Here is an 18484-nt window from a genome sequence, read left to right on the forward strand (position 1 = left end):
TGTTTCTAGTCTACAATTGTGTTTTATAAATGTAATATTCAAATTCGAATGTGACATTCGAATGTAACATTCGAATTTGAATGTGACATTCGAATTAGAATGTGACATTCGAAAACTGTAAACAACATTCGAAAATCGAATTTTTAAGAATATTCATTCTTATCAACATTCTATTATGTAAATCGAATTTCTACAATAACATTCGTTCTAACATTCAAATTCGGATATAAACACATTCGCCCATCCCTAGTTACTATGTGATTAGCCTGTGAGAAGGTGTTAAACATGTTGGTAACATCACACTCAAAAGCCAGAAGTCTTACAGCTCCTCCCCAAAAAAGTACAGCACTGATGGTTATATGAAACAGCTGCTCCTAATTACTGTCCTGCTAGGGGATTTGCAAGGCTGCTGAACAAAACTTAAAGGGACAATAAAGTCCAAAATAAACTTTCATGATTCAGAAAGGGCATGCAATTTTACACATCTTTCCAATTTGCTTTGTTCTCTTTGTATTCTTGGTTGAAAGCTAAACCTAGGTAGGCTCATATGCTAATTTCTTATACCTTGAAGACCGCCTCTAATCTGAATGCATTTTGAAAGTTTTTCACCTCTAGAAGGCGTTAGTTTATGTGTGTCAAATAGATAACATTGAGCTTATGCACGTGAAGTTACCCAGGAGTCAGCACTGATTGGCTAAAATGCAAGTCTGTCAAAAGAACTGAAATAAGGGGGCAGTATGTAGAGGCTTAGATACAAGGTAATCACAGAGGTAAAAAGTATATTAATATTACAGTGTTGGTTATGCAAAACTGGGGAATGGGTAATAAAAGGGATTATCTTTCTTTTTACACAATAGAAATTCTTAAGTAGACTGTCCCTTTTTAATGAAAACATTACTTAAAGTGAATGTAAATTTTGATGCTTAAGTGCTGTTTTTTAAAAATTCGATTAAAAACAGGGGCACTTTAATTCCTCAAAATTTACATTTCACTCGTTGTGCAAAAATACTTACTTTTTAAACTTGACAGCCGCTCCAGCTTCCCCCGGTTGTCGCAAGCCATTTCTGAGGTCAGAAATGATGGATCGGTCATCCTCCAATCATGGCTTCCCCTCCCCCGGGAAATCATTGCCTGATTCATCGCCGTGATTGGAGGAAGCCGGATTCCTCATTTTAGACCCAGGAAGAGGCTTTGTGATGGGCGGAAGAAGCTGGAGCTGCTGTCAAGATTAAAAGGTAAGATTTTTTCACAACATGTGTGAAATGTAAATTTTAATGAATTAAAGTGCCCCTGTTTTCAATCAAATTTTTAAAAACCGGGCATCAAAATTTGCATGCACTTTTACACAGTTTTAAAGAAGGAAACTACATTTTTACATTTACTAAATCACATGATACTGAATATAAAATAAGTAATCTTAAAAGGTTATATAGTTTTTTAGCATTTAAGTTTCAAAGAGGGATGCATCTGTTATTTGCACATTCTTACATAAATCCAAGCCAGCATAACAGGTGCAAATTGAAATTGCACATAAAATAAATGATACAATTTTTGTTTTATTAAACAATCAATTTGATAAATTTGGATTTGAAATACACTTTCCTTACAACATTTGACTGAGAGACTGAGGGAGGCTTTCTGGTGACCCTCACAGTGATAGCAGCAGTCTAGGAAGGCAGTGGCAGGAATGAAGGTGTTGAGTGGTCTTAGGGCAAGGATGAGTCAGTATGAATTATAATAAGTAATAGTATATTACTCCAGTGGCCTAAGTGATATCAAACAGAACCTTTCTTTGTTTCAAATGCACAAGACAATGGTATCCACTATCACCATACATTTTTTTCTACAGATCTTCTCTTTTTAGTAAATAGTTTTCAAACCATTACATAACTATAAAATTGTTCAGAAGCTTTAGATATTGTTATTAATACAGATAGTGATGTTACATTGCAAGTATAAGATCCAATATGTTTAAAAATTAACCAATGTGGTATTTAATACATTCTTTTAAAATAAAGAGAAACATAACCAATTTTTTTATCTACTAGAGATAAAAGAAATAATAACCTACTTTTTTACATGATGAATATTATTCAGTAGCTTTAATTTCCTTCACAACTGCTGAGCATCAATGCAGTACACCTAATTCTAAAAATTACAATTACCCTGTACTCATTGTTAACAATGCACAAGAGGATTTTGGGATTTTGGGAAAGTTATGCAAATTAGATATGCAATATCTCAGGCTTTTTGCTTCTGATACTGTGCTAAAATACAGCAATTCCCTATTGGGGTAAGTGCAGCAGAAACAAAACCACTTCTGGACAGCTGATTCATGCTAATGAGCACTCGTCAGCAGATGATAGGTTTTGATTTGATGTTAAGTGCAGCTCATTCCAAGGAAAAGGCAAAATTCATGTAAATGATCATGGAGATAAAAGCTTGAGATTTGAATCCTCCATTTTGTATGTTAGGGCAATAGAATTACCCTGTATATATTGCTAACAATGCACCAGAGGATTCTGCGTAAGGTATGCAAATTAGATGTGCAATATCTCAGGATTTTTGCTTATGATACTGTGTTAAAACACAGCAGTCCCTTATTGTATACAGGGTAATGTTCTTACTTTTATGAAATGGTGGATTTTAATCTCATGCTTTTATCTCCACCATAACTTAAATGTATTTCTGTCTATGTATCTATCTGTCTATGACACTGCATTGGTCACTACATTTTTAATTGTCATATTTTTATTATTTCTCTCATTACTAAAAGTTAGGATAATATTTCATCACTTAAACTATTCTATGCAAAAACAATTTAACTCATGGGTCAAATTAGGCAGCATTCTAATAAAATTAATGTAATCAAATTCTCAAGGTTGCTATATACAAAACAAAATAAATAATTAAATGATAAAGGTCACATTTTATTGCTACCTTAGAGTCTCATACAAGTCATTCCCTTCTACAGTTTCATAGCTAACATAATTGTTTTCTTTAAAATATAATCTAGTTTAATTTTAAATCTAACTTCAAAGCTCTTAGCTCAAGGGTGATTCAGTGGATGTGAAGGTCATTTGTCTCTGATATTTACGATTAAATATTATTCACTTTTTACACATATGACTTTACATTGGGAAGCAACATTGTATCCAAATTCATTTTTTTATACTTTCAATACCAAGAATTAAGGGAAACAAAATTTGAAACATAATTATCCATAAAAAGATTAATTATGCATATTAAAAATGAGATGCACTTTCATTATTTATTTTGACTGTTTTTATCTGTAATTTGTATCTTTAGTTTTTCCACAGCCCTAGAGAAGCTGGAGTGTATTTGGAATTCGAAACCCTAACACTACTTCATGTGATTGCTTGAAAAGTGCAAATGCTCATTTATAACTCTCTCTAATTGGACACAGTAAAGGAGATAAGGTAAATATACTTGAATCTTTTCAACGAACGTGTGCCTGAATTACAAAACAATGCAAATTTTGCTAATAAAATTACAGTTAATTTTAAATTATTTCAAACATTTATTGTATGTATATGCCTCTTTGAAACCTAGGTTACAGTGCATGTATCTGAAGAAGAGTTACTGCACTTGCGCAAACAGGTTTGCACTAGAATGTAGTAAACGGTTTAAACATGTCGATATTTACGAATAGAGGGAGGTGGGGAATGCTTAGAAAATATACTTAGGGACAGATTAAGAGTGGAGTGCTAAAAGGTTACACGTGTGTGAAAAGGGTCTGAACGCTGGTTAATTTTTGGAGCGATAATTGCTATCACAAGCTCGCAGTAGCAATAACCATCCACTAGTAATGGCTGGTTATTAATCGTGCCCCCATAAACGTAGGACTTTGACTGTTTATGGGAGCACAATAAATTAACGAACCACTTGTAATCTAGCCCAATGTGTCAAAATACCTAAAGATAAATATCCTGGTGTGTCTAAATTCTTCAAATATATACTTTTGTGTAGCAGTTTTGAATATGGGGACCACTATTTAGCTTACAGTCCAGGCATAGCAAATTTTAGCATTAAACCAATAATTCCATCTTTGTAGCATTTGGCCTATATTTGCTATAAATTACTTAGTGATGTCGCGAATAGTTCGCAGGCGAATAGTTCCCGGCGAACATAGCATGTTTGCGTTCTCTGCGAAGGTTGAACATATGCGATGTTCGGTCTGCCCCCTATTCGTCATCATTGAGTAAACTTTGACCCTGTACCTCACAGTCAGCAGACACATTCCAGCCAATCAGCAGTAGACCCTCCCTCCCAGACCCTCCCACCTCCTGGACAGCATCCATTTTAGATTTATTCGGAAGCTGCATTCTTAGTGAGAGGAGGGGCAGTGTAGCTGCTGCTGATTTAATAGGGAAATCGATAGCTAGGCTAGTGTATTCAATCGATAGCTAGGCTAGTGTATTCAGTGTCCACTACAGTCCTGAAGGACTCATCTGATCTCTGCTGTAAGGACAGCACCCCAAAAAAGCCCTTTTTAGGGCTAGAACATCAGTCTGCTTTTTTTTTTTTTTTTCCTGTGTAATCTAATTGCAGTTGCCTGCCTGCCAGCGTGTGTGTCAGGCTCACGGCGTATACTGTGCCCACTTGCCCAGTGCCACCACTCATATCTGGTGTAACAGTAGTGTACATTTAAAAAAAACAACACTTTTTTGACTGTGAAATAATAGCAGTCAGTTTCCTTCCTGGTGTAACAGTAGTGTACATTAACCCCTTAATGACCACAGCACTTTTCCATTTTCTGTCCGTTTGGGACCAGGGCTATTTTTACATTTCTGCGGTGTTTGTGTTTAGCTGTAATTTTCCTCTTACTCGTTTACTGTACCCACACATATTATATACCGTTTTTCTCACCATTAAATGGACTTTCTAAAGATACCATTATTTTCATCATATCCTATAATTTACTATAAAAAAATTAAATAGTTTCTAAATTTTGTCCTGAGTTTAGAAATACCCAATGTTTACATGTTCTTTGCTTTTTTTTGCAAGTTATAGGGCCATAAATACAAGTAGCACTTTGCTATTTCCAAACCATTTTTTTTTTCAAAATTAGCGCTAGTTACATTGGAACACTGATATCTGTCAGAAATCCCTGAATAGCCATTGACATGTATATATTTTTTTTTTTAAGACATCCCAAAGTATTGATCTAGGCCCATTTTGGTATATTTCATGCCACCATTTCACCACCAAATGCGATCAAATAAAAAAAATTGTTCACTTTTTCACAAATTTTTTCACAAACTTTAGGTTTCTCACTGAAATTATTTACAAATAGCTTGTGCAATTATGGCATAAATGGTTGTACATTTTTCTCTGGGATCCCCTTTGTTCAGAAATAGCAGACATATATGACTTTGACGTTGCTTTTTGATAATTAGAAGGCCGCTAAATGCCACTGTGCACCACACGTGTATTATGTCCAGCAGTGAAGGGGTTAATTAGGGAGCATGTAGGGAGCTTTTTGGGGTAATTTTAGCTTTAGTGTAGTGTAGTAGACAACCCAAAGTATTGATCTAGGCCCATCTTGGTATATTTCATGCCACCATTTCACCGCCAAATGCGATCAAATAAAAAAAAACTTTAAATTTTTCCAAATGTTAGGTTTCTCACTGAAATCATTTACAAACATTTTGTGCAATTATGGCACAAATGGTTGTAAATGCTTCTCTGGGATCCCCTTTTTTCAGAAATAGCAGACATATATGGCTTTGGCATTGCTTTTTGGTAATTAGAAGGCCGCTAAATGCCGCTGCGCACCACACGTGTATTATGCTCAGCAGTACAGGGGTTAATTAAGGAGCTTGTAGGGAGCTTGTAGGGTTAATTTTAGCTTTAGTGTAGTGTAGTTGACAACCCCAAGTATTGATATAGGCCCATTTTGGTATATTTCATGCCACCATTTCACCGCCAAATGCGATCAAATTAAAAAAAATAGTCAACTTTTTCACAAACTTAAGGTTTCTCACTGAAATTATTTACAAACAGCTTGTGCAATTATGGCACAAATGGTTGTAAATGCTTCTCTGGGATCCCCTTTGTTCAGAAATAGCAGACATATATGGCTTTAGCGTTGCTTTTTGGTAGTTAGAAGGCCACTAAATGCAACTGCGCACAACACATGAATTATGCCCAGCAGTGAAGGGGTTAATAAGGTAGCTTGTAGGGAGCTTGCAGGGTTAAAGGGACAGTCAACCATAGAATTGTTATTGTTTTAAAAGATAGATAATCCCTTTATTACTCATTCCCCAGTTTTGCATAAGCAACACAGTTATATTAATGTACTTTTTACCTTTGTGATTACCTTGTATCTAGGAACCTTCTTCCAGCCCCCTGATCACATGACTGTGACTGTTTATTATCTATTGTCTTAAATTTAGCATTGTATTGTGCTAGATCTTAAATAACTTTCTGTGCCTGAACACAGTGTTATCTATATAGCCCACGTGTACTTTCTGTCTCTTTGTGTTGAAAAGAGATTTAAAAAGCATGTGATAAGAGGCAGCCCTCAAAGGCTTAGAAATTAGCATATGAGCCTACCTATGTTTAGTTTAAACTAAGAATACCAAGAGAAAAAAGCAAATTTGATGATAAAAGTAAATTGGAAAGTCAATTAAAATTAAAAGTCCTATCTGAACAATGAAAGTTTAATTTATACTTGACTGTCCCTTTAATTTTAGCTTTAAGGTAGATATTAGCTTCCCACCTGACACATCAGACCCCCTGATCCCTCCCAAAGAGCTCTCTTCCCTCCCCCACCCCACAATTGTCCCCGCCATCTTAAGTACTGGCAGAAAGTCTGCCAGTACTAAAATAAAAGGTATCTTTTTTTATATATATATATATTTTTTAGCATATTTACATATGCTGTTGTGTAGGATCCCCCCCATAACAGCTTCCTAACCCTCCCCCTCTGCCTTATTGGGGGCCATATTGGGTACTGGCAGCTGTCTGCCAGTACCCAGTTTGCAAATAAAATGGGTTTTTTTAATTTTTATTTCATTTTTCTGTAGTGTAGCCCCCCCCCCCAGACCAATCCCCCACCCGCTCGCAGATCACTTAGATTTCCAAGTACTAAATATTTTGCACCCCTTTCTCCCACTTATAAAAAAAAAATTTCTGTAGTGTAGCGGTTCCCACCCGCTCCCTCCCCGTGCACGCGCCTGCCCGCGGCGATCCCGCCCCAGATCCCGCCCTCTCTGACAAGGACCGCATTGATGGCCACCCACCCGCCTCCCACTTCAGCTCCCACCCACCAACGAATGCGGCCATCAATGCCCGGTGCAGAGAGGGCCACAGAGTGGCTCTCTCTGCACCGGAGGGGTAAAATTTGTTATTGCAGGATGCCTCGATATCGAGGCATCCTGCAATAACCGGAAAGCAGCTGGAAGCAATCAGGATCGCTTCCAGCTGCTCTCCAAACCGAGGACGTACGCCATACGTCCTCAGGCGTTAACTGTATTTTTTCTGAGGACGTATGGCGTACGTCCTCGGTCATTAAGGGGTTAAAAAAAAACTAGAAATTTGACTGTGAAATAATAGCAGTCAGTTTCCTTCACACTTGTGCGTTTCAGGGCCTGCCAGGGCACAGTGTCACACCAGTGCAACTAATATCTGGTTTAATAGTAGTGTACATTAAAAAGAAAACTAGAAATTTGACTGTGAAATAATAGTAGTCAGTTTCCTTCACATGTGTGCGTTTCAGGGCCTGCCAGGGCACAGTGTCACACCAGTGCAACTCATATCTGGTGTAACTGTAGTGTACATTTAACAAAAAAAAATACAATTTTAACTGTATTAGATTGAATAGCAGTTAGTTGTCTGCAAGCGTGTGTGTCAGGCCTACAGCGTTTACTCTGCCAACTTCTGCCAGTGCACAGTGCCACTCATATCTGTTGTCACAGTAGCTTGCATGCATAGTACCACTAATCGAAAAAAAAATTAAAGGCAGAGGCAAGCCACCCCGCAGGGGCCGTCATGGTTGTGATGCTGTGATTCCCTTTGGCCCTAGAATAATGCCCAGTGTTCAGAGTCCACGTACCCTGAACTCGAAAAGTTCTGAGGACATAGTTGACTGGCTAACACAGGACACCCAATCTTCTACAGCTTCCGCTCGGAACCGTGACGCACCATCCTCCTCCAGCTTAGCTTTGGGCACCTCTCAAGTTACCACTCGCCCGCCTGCCGCCACCACCAACACTAGCACCACAGCCGCTTCACTTGATCTGTCAGAGGAGTTATTTACACATCAGTTGGAAGAAATGAGTGATGCGCAACCATTATTGCCAGAGGATGTAGATAACAGGGATATGTCTCAGTCAGGCAGCATTACACACATGGACGTACGGTGTGATGATGATGATGTTGTACCTGCTGCTGCTTCCTTTGCTGAGTAGTCAGATACAAGTGAAGTGGTTGATGATGACGATGCGTTTGTGGATGTCATGTGGGTGCCCGCTAGAAGAGAAGAAGAACAGGGGGAAAGTTCAGATGGGGAGACAGAGAGGAGGAGGAGACGAGTTGGAAGCAGGGGGAGGTCGTCGCAAGGAGCTAGTGGCACAGCATGCATCGGCACCCGGGGTCAGCCAGACAGCATGCCAATCAACGCATGCTGTTGCCACCACCAGAATGCCGTCATTGCAGAGCTCAGGTCTAACCTTGTGCAAATGGGGAGTTTGCGGTTGTGCAAATAGACTGTTTGCGGTTGTTTGCGGTGCGTTAAACAGGGAGTTTGGTCTGTCACTTTGAAGCGGGCGTAACCCTTACACTACCTGATCGATACAACATCATACCTGATGTTTTAAAGCACGTTATTCCAAACAATTTAGGAATGTTAGGTGATTTATGCCCTTTATGGATTAAAACCAGACTCTGCGTCAACTATGTAATTTTCCATGGGGGTTTTGCCATGGACCCCCCTCCGGCATGCCACAGTCCAGGTGTTAGTCCCCTTGAAACAACTTTTCCATCACTATTGTGGCCAGAAAGAGTCCCTGTGGGTTTCAAAATTCGCCTGCCTATTGAAGTCTATGGCGGTTCGCCCGGTTCGCCGGTTCACAAACATTTGTGGACGTTCGTGTTCACCGTTCGCGAACTGAAAATTTTAGATTCGCGACATCACTACTTGGAAACACAGACATATGGGATATTCTAAAAATCGGGACAAGATAATAATAATTTTGGTGGTATTTTACTTTAGCTACACTCATTTTATAGAAATGGTTATAAAGAAAACTACAAAAAATGCTTTTTTCACCATTTTTTTTACGATTAAATTCCTTTTTATTGCTATTTTATATACAAATATAGGGAATCATTAGAAAGGCATGTTTGTCTGTTAAAAAACAATGTATAATAACAAGAGAGTAGACAATTAACGTGAAAGCAAGAGTGAGCAAAAATGCCAAAATGACTTGTCATTTAACGGAAACTGGAAAAAAATGTGATCCTTAAAGTGAAGGTCAATTTTGATGAATTATTGCCTGGTTTTTAATAATCCTATTAAAAACAAGGGCACTTTAATTCATCAAAATTGAAATTTCACTTGTTTTCTTCAAAAACTTACCTTTTAATTCTGGCAGACGCTCCAGCACTTCCTCCGCCCGTCGCAAGCTGTCTTCGCTGGTCCAAAATAATGAATCCGGCTTCCTCCAATCACGGCGTTGCATCAGGCCAAGATTCCCCCAGGGGGGAAGCCGTGATTGGAGGAAGCCAGATTCGTCATTTCTGACGTCTGCAGAGGCTTCCGACAGCCGGGGGAATCGCCAGCATTATAAGGTACGTTTTTGAAGAAAACAAGTAAAATGTCAATTTTGATTAATTAAAGTGCCCTTGTTTATAATAGGATTATTAAAAACCGGGCACTAATTCATCAAAATTGACCTTGATTAAAAACACTGTTTATAGGACTATAAATGCCAAATGATGCTACCATATGTGTAATCCTTATTTTTAAAACCATAAAACTGTTTATGAGCACTGCAAATCATCAAGATAAATGTTTCTGATCTAACAATGTCTCCCTAAAGCTAACAGAAGAGGGAACATTCAATATTTTGCCTGAAAATGTTCTATACCTATTTTTCTTTACAGCTGAAAAATGATTTGTATTAGTTTGTTTTAAACAAACAAAAAAAAAAAGATGTGATACCAATAAAAGTACAATTTCTAGTACAAAAATGTGGTGCATTCTGGTAGAGAATTTACAAGAATTCATATTAACAACTTGTCTAATAATAATAGTAATATATATTAAAACAAGCAAAATAGCAACAACTACTGATCAATTGTTATATACAAACAAGCATTTTATAAGAATGTAAATGTAATTATAAAAGATGTTGACAAATCATAAACTGTTAGATCTCATCAGAGCTGCAAAAATAAAGCCGCTAATTTTGCAACTCTATCACAATCCAGTCACTATTTTGACAGAACTCTGAGCATCACTACATAATAGTTGGTCCCAATGACCAACCTCATAAGATGCTTCTGAACCCAGTTGCAATAAAGTCTAACAGCATTGCTCTCCCATTGCAATAATACTTATCATTGAACTACGCCATGATAATTAACTGTAACAGCACCAGAATCGGATCAACGTTTAACTATTGTCTTTCTAATGTTTTCATGCAACCACTATCTTATCCCAGCCTCATAAGCAACTGTTAATTAAATTTAGCCTCCCCAGTCTCCCTAGCCTACTTGTACTACCATCATACAATCCAAAGGACCTCAACTCTCCTCATGCAATCCTTCCTAAAACTCAGAGGATCTTTCTACAGGATCTTCTAGCCCAAAACTCCCAAACAATTAATTGACTCCCCACACCCAGGGGCCCCCTTAACACCTAAGAGCCCAATCTGAATGCTAGAACCCCAAAATAAAACTAGCAGACACCTCAAACCTAAAAAACACTACCTTATTCTTGATAATTGATTACCATTAAGTAAATAAATATCAATGCTGATAGGTTAATCTTTTTGTCAATTAGGTTTGCTTACAAACAATTAATAGGAAGGAATACCAGGCAATGCACTGTTTGTGCTGGTTCATATACGTACACATGGTTTCTTTGGGAGTTAGGAGCATTTGTGCTGTTGTGGGTCATCTAGTGTGGCAGGTGAAGGTCAGTGAGGAGGAGGAGGATTATCCTTAATATACTGTATGTTAGTTATGAGGAAATGCACCAGAATAGTAATTAAACTAGCTTCAATTAGCTGTAAATTCAGTGATGATCCAACAGGTGCTTTTAAGGATGAATTTAAGTTTTTTTTTTTCTTTCATGATTCAGATAGAGCATGACATTTTAAGCAACTTTCTAATTTACTCCTATTATAAAATTTTCTTCATTCTCTTGGTATATTTATTTGAAATGCAAGAATGTAAGTTTAGATGCCGGCCCAGTTTTTGTGAACAACCTGGGTTGTTCTTGCTGATTGTGGATAAATTCATCCACTAATAAAAAAAACTGTTCAGAGTACTGAAACAAAAAAAAAAACTTAGATGCCTTCTTTTTAAATAAAGATAGCAAGAGAATGAAGAAAAATTGATAATAGGAGTAAATGAAAAAGTTGCTTAAAATTGCATGCTCTATCTTAATGTAAAATAGCTTAATGTAAAAAGAGCTTAATGTACCAAAATTTACCTAAACATCAATCAATTGCCTTGAAACTTGGCACAAACTCAGTTTTTCACTTGAGTGACATTAAGCTTGTTTTTTGGGAAGCTTAATGTGGCTTAACAAACAAGATTGAACATAGATGTTAACCAATTTCCCCCAAACTTCCCACAATACATACACAATACATCTATCTATTTCAACATATTCTGAAAATTTCAGGACATTTGATAAAACATACCAAAATGTATTCACATTTAACTATTTTTTTACAACCCTAAAACATTTCATGTGAATGAGTTTAATGTAAAAATGAGCTTAATGTACCAAAATTCACCTAACCATCAATCAATTGCCTTGAAACTTTGCACAACATCAGTTTGTCACTTTCCAAACCTATCCTTGAAGTTTCTTGGATTTTGGTATCCTACAAGGAAAATAAGTGGCATTAAGCTTGTTTTTTGGGGAGATTAATGTGGCTTAACGTACAAAAAGTACTTAGATGTTAACCAATTTCCCCCAAACTAACCACAATACATTAATCTATCTATTCAAACATATTCTGAAAATTTCAGGACATTTTATATAACATACCAAAAGTTATTCGCATTTAACTATTTTTTTACAATCCTATAACATATGGGGGCATATTTAACAATGTGCGAGCGGACAAGATATGAAGTAGCATATCATGTCCGCTGCACATCGATAAATGCCGACAGCATACACTGTCAGCATTTATCATTGCACCAGCAGTTTTTGTGAACTGCTAGTGCAATACCGCCCCCTGCAGATTTGCGGCCAATCAGCCGCTAGCAGGGGTGTCAATCAACCCAATCGTATTCGATCAGGTTGATTTCTGTCCACAACCACAGAGCATGCGTACAAGTTAAGGAGCAGCGGTCTTTAGACCGCTGCTTCATAACTTCTTCATAACTTCTGTTTCTGGCAAGCCTGAAGGCTCACTGGAAATAAGGGGCATGAAGCTCCATACGGAGATTGATAAATATGCCCCTTAATGTGAGCAGCTTAATGTTAAAAGAGCTTAATGTACTAAAATTCGCCTAAACATCAATCAATTTCCTTGAAACTTGGCACAATCTCAATTTTTTAATTGTCTAAGCCTATCCTTAAAGTTTCTTGGATTTTGGTATCCCACATGGAAAATAAGTGACATTAAGCTTGTTTTTTGCGGAGATTAATGTGGCTTAACTTACAAAAAAAGTACTTAGGTGTTAACCAATTTCCTCCAAACTTCCCACAATACAATAATCTATATATTCAAACATATTCTGAAAATTTCAGGACATTTGGTAAAACATACCATTTTATTTTCATAGGGCACTTAGATTAGGTGGAATTAGTTTAAATCTTTGATAATTTATTTTTTATTTTTTGTAACATAGTGTTTATTTTTTTGTGTAACTTAGTGTTTGTTTGTTTTTGTAACTTAGTTGTTAGTTTTTGGTAACTTAGTAATTTTTTAGTGTAGATTTAAATTATTTGAGTAGGGTTAGGTGTTTAAATATATAATAATAGTCCTAAAGCCCGTTCACAAGGGGCATTTTTTGCAGTACAGCGGTCCCACCCCTTGTGCTCTCTCCCTCCCCCTCTCTTTTGCTCTCTCTCTCCCCTACCTCTCTTTTGCTCTCTCTCCCCCTCTCTTTTGAGCTTTCTCTCTCCCCCCTTTCTTTTGCGCTCTCTCTCTCTCCCCCCTCTCTTTTGCGCTCTCTCTCTCCCCCTCTCTTTTGCGCTCTCTCTCTCCCCCTCTCTTTTGCTCTCTCTCTCCCCCCTCTCTTTTGCTCTCTCTCTCCCTCCCCCTCTCTTTTGAGCTCTCTCTCTCCCCCCTCTCTTTTGAGCTCTCTCTCTCCCCCCTCTCTTTTACGCTCTCTCTCTCCACCTCTCTTTTGCGCTCTCTCTCTCCACCTCTCTTTTGTGCTCTCTCTCCACCACTCTCTTTTGCGATGGGATAGTTAATTTAATTTGTAGTTTAATGTAATTTTATTATAATAGTTAGGGTAGGTTAATTATTAATTTAATATAGTTTAATGTAATTTTATTATAATAGTTAGGGTAGGTTAATTAATAGTTTAATATAGTTTAATTTAAATCTATAAAAAACTTAAATGTGAATATATTTTGGTATGTTTTACCAAATGTCTTGAAATTTTCAGAATATGTTTGAATAGATAGATTATTGTATTGTGGGAAATTTGCAGAAAATTAGTTAACATCTATTTTTCTACGTTAAGCTACATTAAGCCCCCTAAAAAACAAGCCGTGTGAGAGCTAAATTCCATGAAGCTTCTAGGATAGTGAAAAACTGAGATTGTGCAAAGTTTCAAGGCAATTGATTGATGTTTAGGTGAATTTTGGTACATTAAGCTCTTTTTACATTAAGCTGCTCACATTAAATGTTTTAGGAATGTAAAAAAATAGTTAAATGTGAATAACTTTGTTTTACCAAATGTCCTGAAATTTACATAATATGTGTGAATAGATAGATTAATGTATTGTGTGAAGTTTGGGGAAATTGTTTAACACCTAAGTTCTTTTTTGTACGTTAAGCCCCATTAAACTCCCCAAAAAACAAGCTTAATGTCACTCATTTGCCTTGTGGCAAACCAAAATCCATGAAACTTTAAGGATATGTTTGGATAGTGAAAAACTGAGTTTGTGCCAAGTTTCAAGCTAATTGATTGATGTTTAGGTGATTTTTGGTACATTAAGCTCTTTTTTACATTAAAGGGCCATAATACCCAAATATTTAAACACTTGAAAGTGATGCAGTATAGCTGTAAAAAGCTGACTAGAAAATATCACCTGAACATCTCTATGTAAAAAAGAAAGATATTTTACCTCAAAAGTTTCTCAGTAGCCACATCCCATTGTAAAGGACTTCTAAGCAGCAAATCAGTATGTCTGTCCCGGGACAGCGGAGGGGGCGAGCTTACATGCACTCTCATCTTATTTCCCTATTCAGTTTAAGGAAGTTTAATATGAAATCTCATGAGAGTTAAGTCAAATCTCATGAGATCACAGTTAAAGAGTTCATGACCTCAGCACCACTGATGCTGATTGGCTGCAGTTCATTTCTTCATTTTTTATTTTTTTTTACCTGCAGCTGGAAGCAGCTGAGTATAACTTTTTACACAAAACTTACTCTGCTGAGCTGAGGAAATTGTGAGGTAAATATCTTCCATTTTTACATAGAGATTCTCAGGTGATATTTTCCTGTCAGCTTTTTACAGTTATACTGCATCAGTTTCAAGTGATTTAGCATATGAGTATTATGTCCCTCTAAAGACCGCTGCTCCATAACCCTGTCCGTCTGCTCTGATGAGGCGGACAGGAGTTGCTGGAAATCAACCCGATTGAGTACGATCGGGTTGATTGATACCTCCCTGCTGGCGGCCGATTGGCCGCGAGTCAGCAGGGTGCGGCGTTGCACCAGCAGCTATTGTGAGCTGCTGGTGCAATGCTGAATACGGAGAGCGTATTGCTCTCCGCATTCAGCGAGGTCTTGCGGACCTGATCCGCACTGTCGGATCAGGTCCACAAGACCTTTAATAAATAGGCCCCAAAATGTTTTAGGATTTTAAAAGAATAGTTAAATGTGAATAACTTTTGGTATGTTTTATCAAATGTCCTAAAATTTTTAGAATAGATTTGAATAAATAGATTAATGTATTGTGGGAAGTTTGGGGGAAATTGGTTAACATCTAAGTTCAATTTTGTACGTTAAGCCACCTAAAGCGCCCCAAAAAAACAAGCTTAATGTCACTCATTTGCCTTGTGAGAAACCAAAATCCATGGACCTTCTAGGACAGACTTGGAAAGTAAAAACTGAGTTTGTGCCAAGTTTTAAGGCAATTGATTGATGTTTAGGTGAATTTTGGTACATTAAGCTCTTTTTACATTAAAGGGACACTGAACCCAAATGTTTTCTTTCGTGATTCAGATAGAGCATGAAATTTTAAGCAACTTTCTAATTTACTCCTATTATCAAATTTTCTTCATTCTCTTGGTACCTTTATTTGAAATGCAAGAATGTAAGTTTAGATGCTGGCCCATTTTTTTACATTAAGCGATTCACATGAAGGGGACGATTTTTTATTGTGCGGACGGACATGATCCGATATTGCGGATCATGTCTGCCGCACATTGATAAATGCCGATAGCATACGCTGTCAGCATTTATCATTGCACCAGCAGTTCTTGTGAACTGCTGGTGCTGTACCGCCCCCTGCAGATGAACCCGATCGTATTTAATCGGGTTGATTTCATGCGAGGTCTGTCCGACTCCTCAGAGCAGGCGGACAGGTTATGGAGCAGTTGTCTAACCCTGCCTAAAAAGAAAAATCCTCTTCTGAGACTAGTGTATCTTTTTTAAATACCATGAGAAAACCTAGTTTTGTGGCTTTCCAGTGACTTTGCACATTAACTTCACACCACTATATTCCAATCCTTGTAGGATTTACATATTTCAGCAACCTGACACCCCTCACAAACCATTTTGATTTTGTTCAAGTTCCATTTATTGTTGTCTGCAGGATTTTTTTTATAATTCTAAATATTTTGGACATTCTCAATTATTGTATTAACCTCTTAAGGACATATGACGGAATTTTTCTGTCATAAAACAATTGAGCAAACTGAAAGCTGTGTCCTTAAAGGGTTAATAACATAATATAATCATGGTTTAATCATAAACATAAAAATATTGCTCAAATGATACAATTATTATTATTATTATTATTATTATTATTATTATAACAATTGCACAGAGTATAAATAGGAATATTAGGTTTTTTTATAATTATAATTGTTTGGACATTTAGAAATTAATTTTTTTATCATTACTCACAATTATATGAAGTTCTTCTTTGTAGTCCTCACCAATACTAAAACAATGAGCCTCCGTGTTTTTGGTCAGACATCTTTTGCTTGTATGATGATGTTTGAAAACCTTCGTTTTTCTTTTGTTTAACCTGATTTTTCTCCATATCATTTAAATAATTCTACTAGTTTCACATGCATTAAACAGTATCTTTTTCTATTGTTTTTTTATTGGTGTGTAAAGGAAGCCAAAAATCACCTGATTATGCATACAATATTTTTGCATTGGTGTCTTTGATGGACTAGAATGGGACACCATTTTAGTTATTCAAAAATGTATTAATTCTTTTATCTTTCTAGTTTTAATCATTTTTATACATTTTGTTTGAAGCATATAAAAAAAAAGTTAGAGAAAGTGTCAAAAAAGATTTATATTTATATTTGCTGAAAACTGTTTTAGTAAATTGTAAATAATTTATACCTTTTTTTCTCCATAATCCCCATTTGTAGATGGATATCTATGAATTCCATTAGCTGTTTTTGCAGCATTTTCTCACAGCCTTTAATTTGCTTAATAAATGCATGTTCCAAAAGCTCACAAACTGTTGGTCGTTTCTCAAAATCCTTTGAAAGGCATCTGTAAGAACAAGACAAGATGTATTTCTGCACCAGTCCATGTCTGCAACCAGAATACATTGTTGTGTTAGTATGTTTTTCTATTAGTAAGTATTGTTTCATCAAGTTTTTTGTACAAAAATGAAAACCAAATTAATTATGTTATTTGTCAAAAAGTTTCATGTAGAGCTATATGTCTTGTAATAGTCTGATATGTATGAGTACGTATTTTTACATTACTGACTTGTTTGCTACGTGTTTAACATGGCAAAGGGGTTAGGCTTTGTTCAGAAGACTTGAATATCCCCTAGCAGGACAGCAATCAGGAGCAGCTGTTACATAGAACTATCAGTCCCTGGACATTTTTGGGGAGGAGCTGTAAGACTTCTGGCTTTTGAGTGTGATGTTACTAATGTGTTTAACACCTTCTCAATAGCTAATTACATAGTAACCCTGAAAAAAGTGCATGTTCTAATACATTAGAGTGTGCAATTTTGCATTGGAATACAACATATAATCCTGTTTAATTGTAAAAAAAAAAAGTACTATACATACATAGTAATAATGTTTTATTTTTGACAACCGCACTAAAACTAGCACTATGCTGTACTTAGCCAATACCGGAACCATAACAAAAGCAGGAAACCTGTCCTACACATGGACTAATTGAGTTTATTGCCCCATTATCAATTCATGGATATACAAGGATCTCAACTCAGGAACCTGCAAGTGGAATTTTCCGTTCGCGAACGGGCGAACCGGGCAAACCGCCATTGACTTCAATAGGCAGGCGAATTTTAACCTCTTAAGGACATATGACGGAATATTTCCGTCATAAAACAATTGAGCAAACTGAAAGCTGTGTCCTTAAAGGGTTAAAACCCACAGGGACTCTTTCTGGCCACAATAGTGATGGAAAAGTTGTTTCAAGGGGACTAACACCTGGACTGTGGCATGCCGGAGGGGGATCCATGGCAAAACTCCCACAAAAAATTACATAGTTGATGCAGAGTCTGGTTTTAAGAGATAAAGGGCATAAATCACCTAACATTCCTATATTGTTTGGAATAACGTGCTTTAAAACATCAGGTATGATGTTGTATCGATCAGGTAGTGTAAGCGTTACGCCCGCTTCACAGTGACAGACCAAACCCCCCGTTTAACGCACCGCAAACAACCGCAAACAGTCCATTTGCACAACCACGAGATAGATAGATTTGATAGATACATAGATACATAGATTAGATAGATAGATAGATCAATAGATGCAATATACATTTGATAGATATGATAGATAGATAGATAGATAGATAGATAGGTTTGATAGATAAATAGATAGATTTGATAGATAAATAATTTCCCAGACAGAGA

The 18484-nt window shown here is 36.8% G+C and overlaps 1 protein-coding gene across 1 annotated transcript in view; it reads right to left on the minus strand.

The window, feature by feature from the left end:
* The window catches only part of MYO3A (myosin IIIA), a 499205-nt gene that overhangs the window by 328298 nt on the left and 152423 nt on the right, over positions 1–18484 (minus strand). The window contains 1 exon segment of the mRNA XM_053715695.1: positions 16980–17135. Within this exon segment, the coding sequence (XP_053571670.1) occupies positions 16980–17135 (156 nt within the window).

This window comes from Bombina bombina, chromosome 5 (genome assembly GCF_027579735.1).
Source record: "Bombina bombina isolate aBomBom1 chromosome 5, aBomBom1.pri, whole genome shotgun sequence".
In the NCBI taxonomy this organism is placed as follows: Eukaryota; Metazoa; Chordata; class Amphibia; order Anura; family Bombinatoridae; genus Bombina; species Bombina bombina.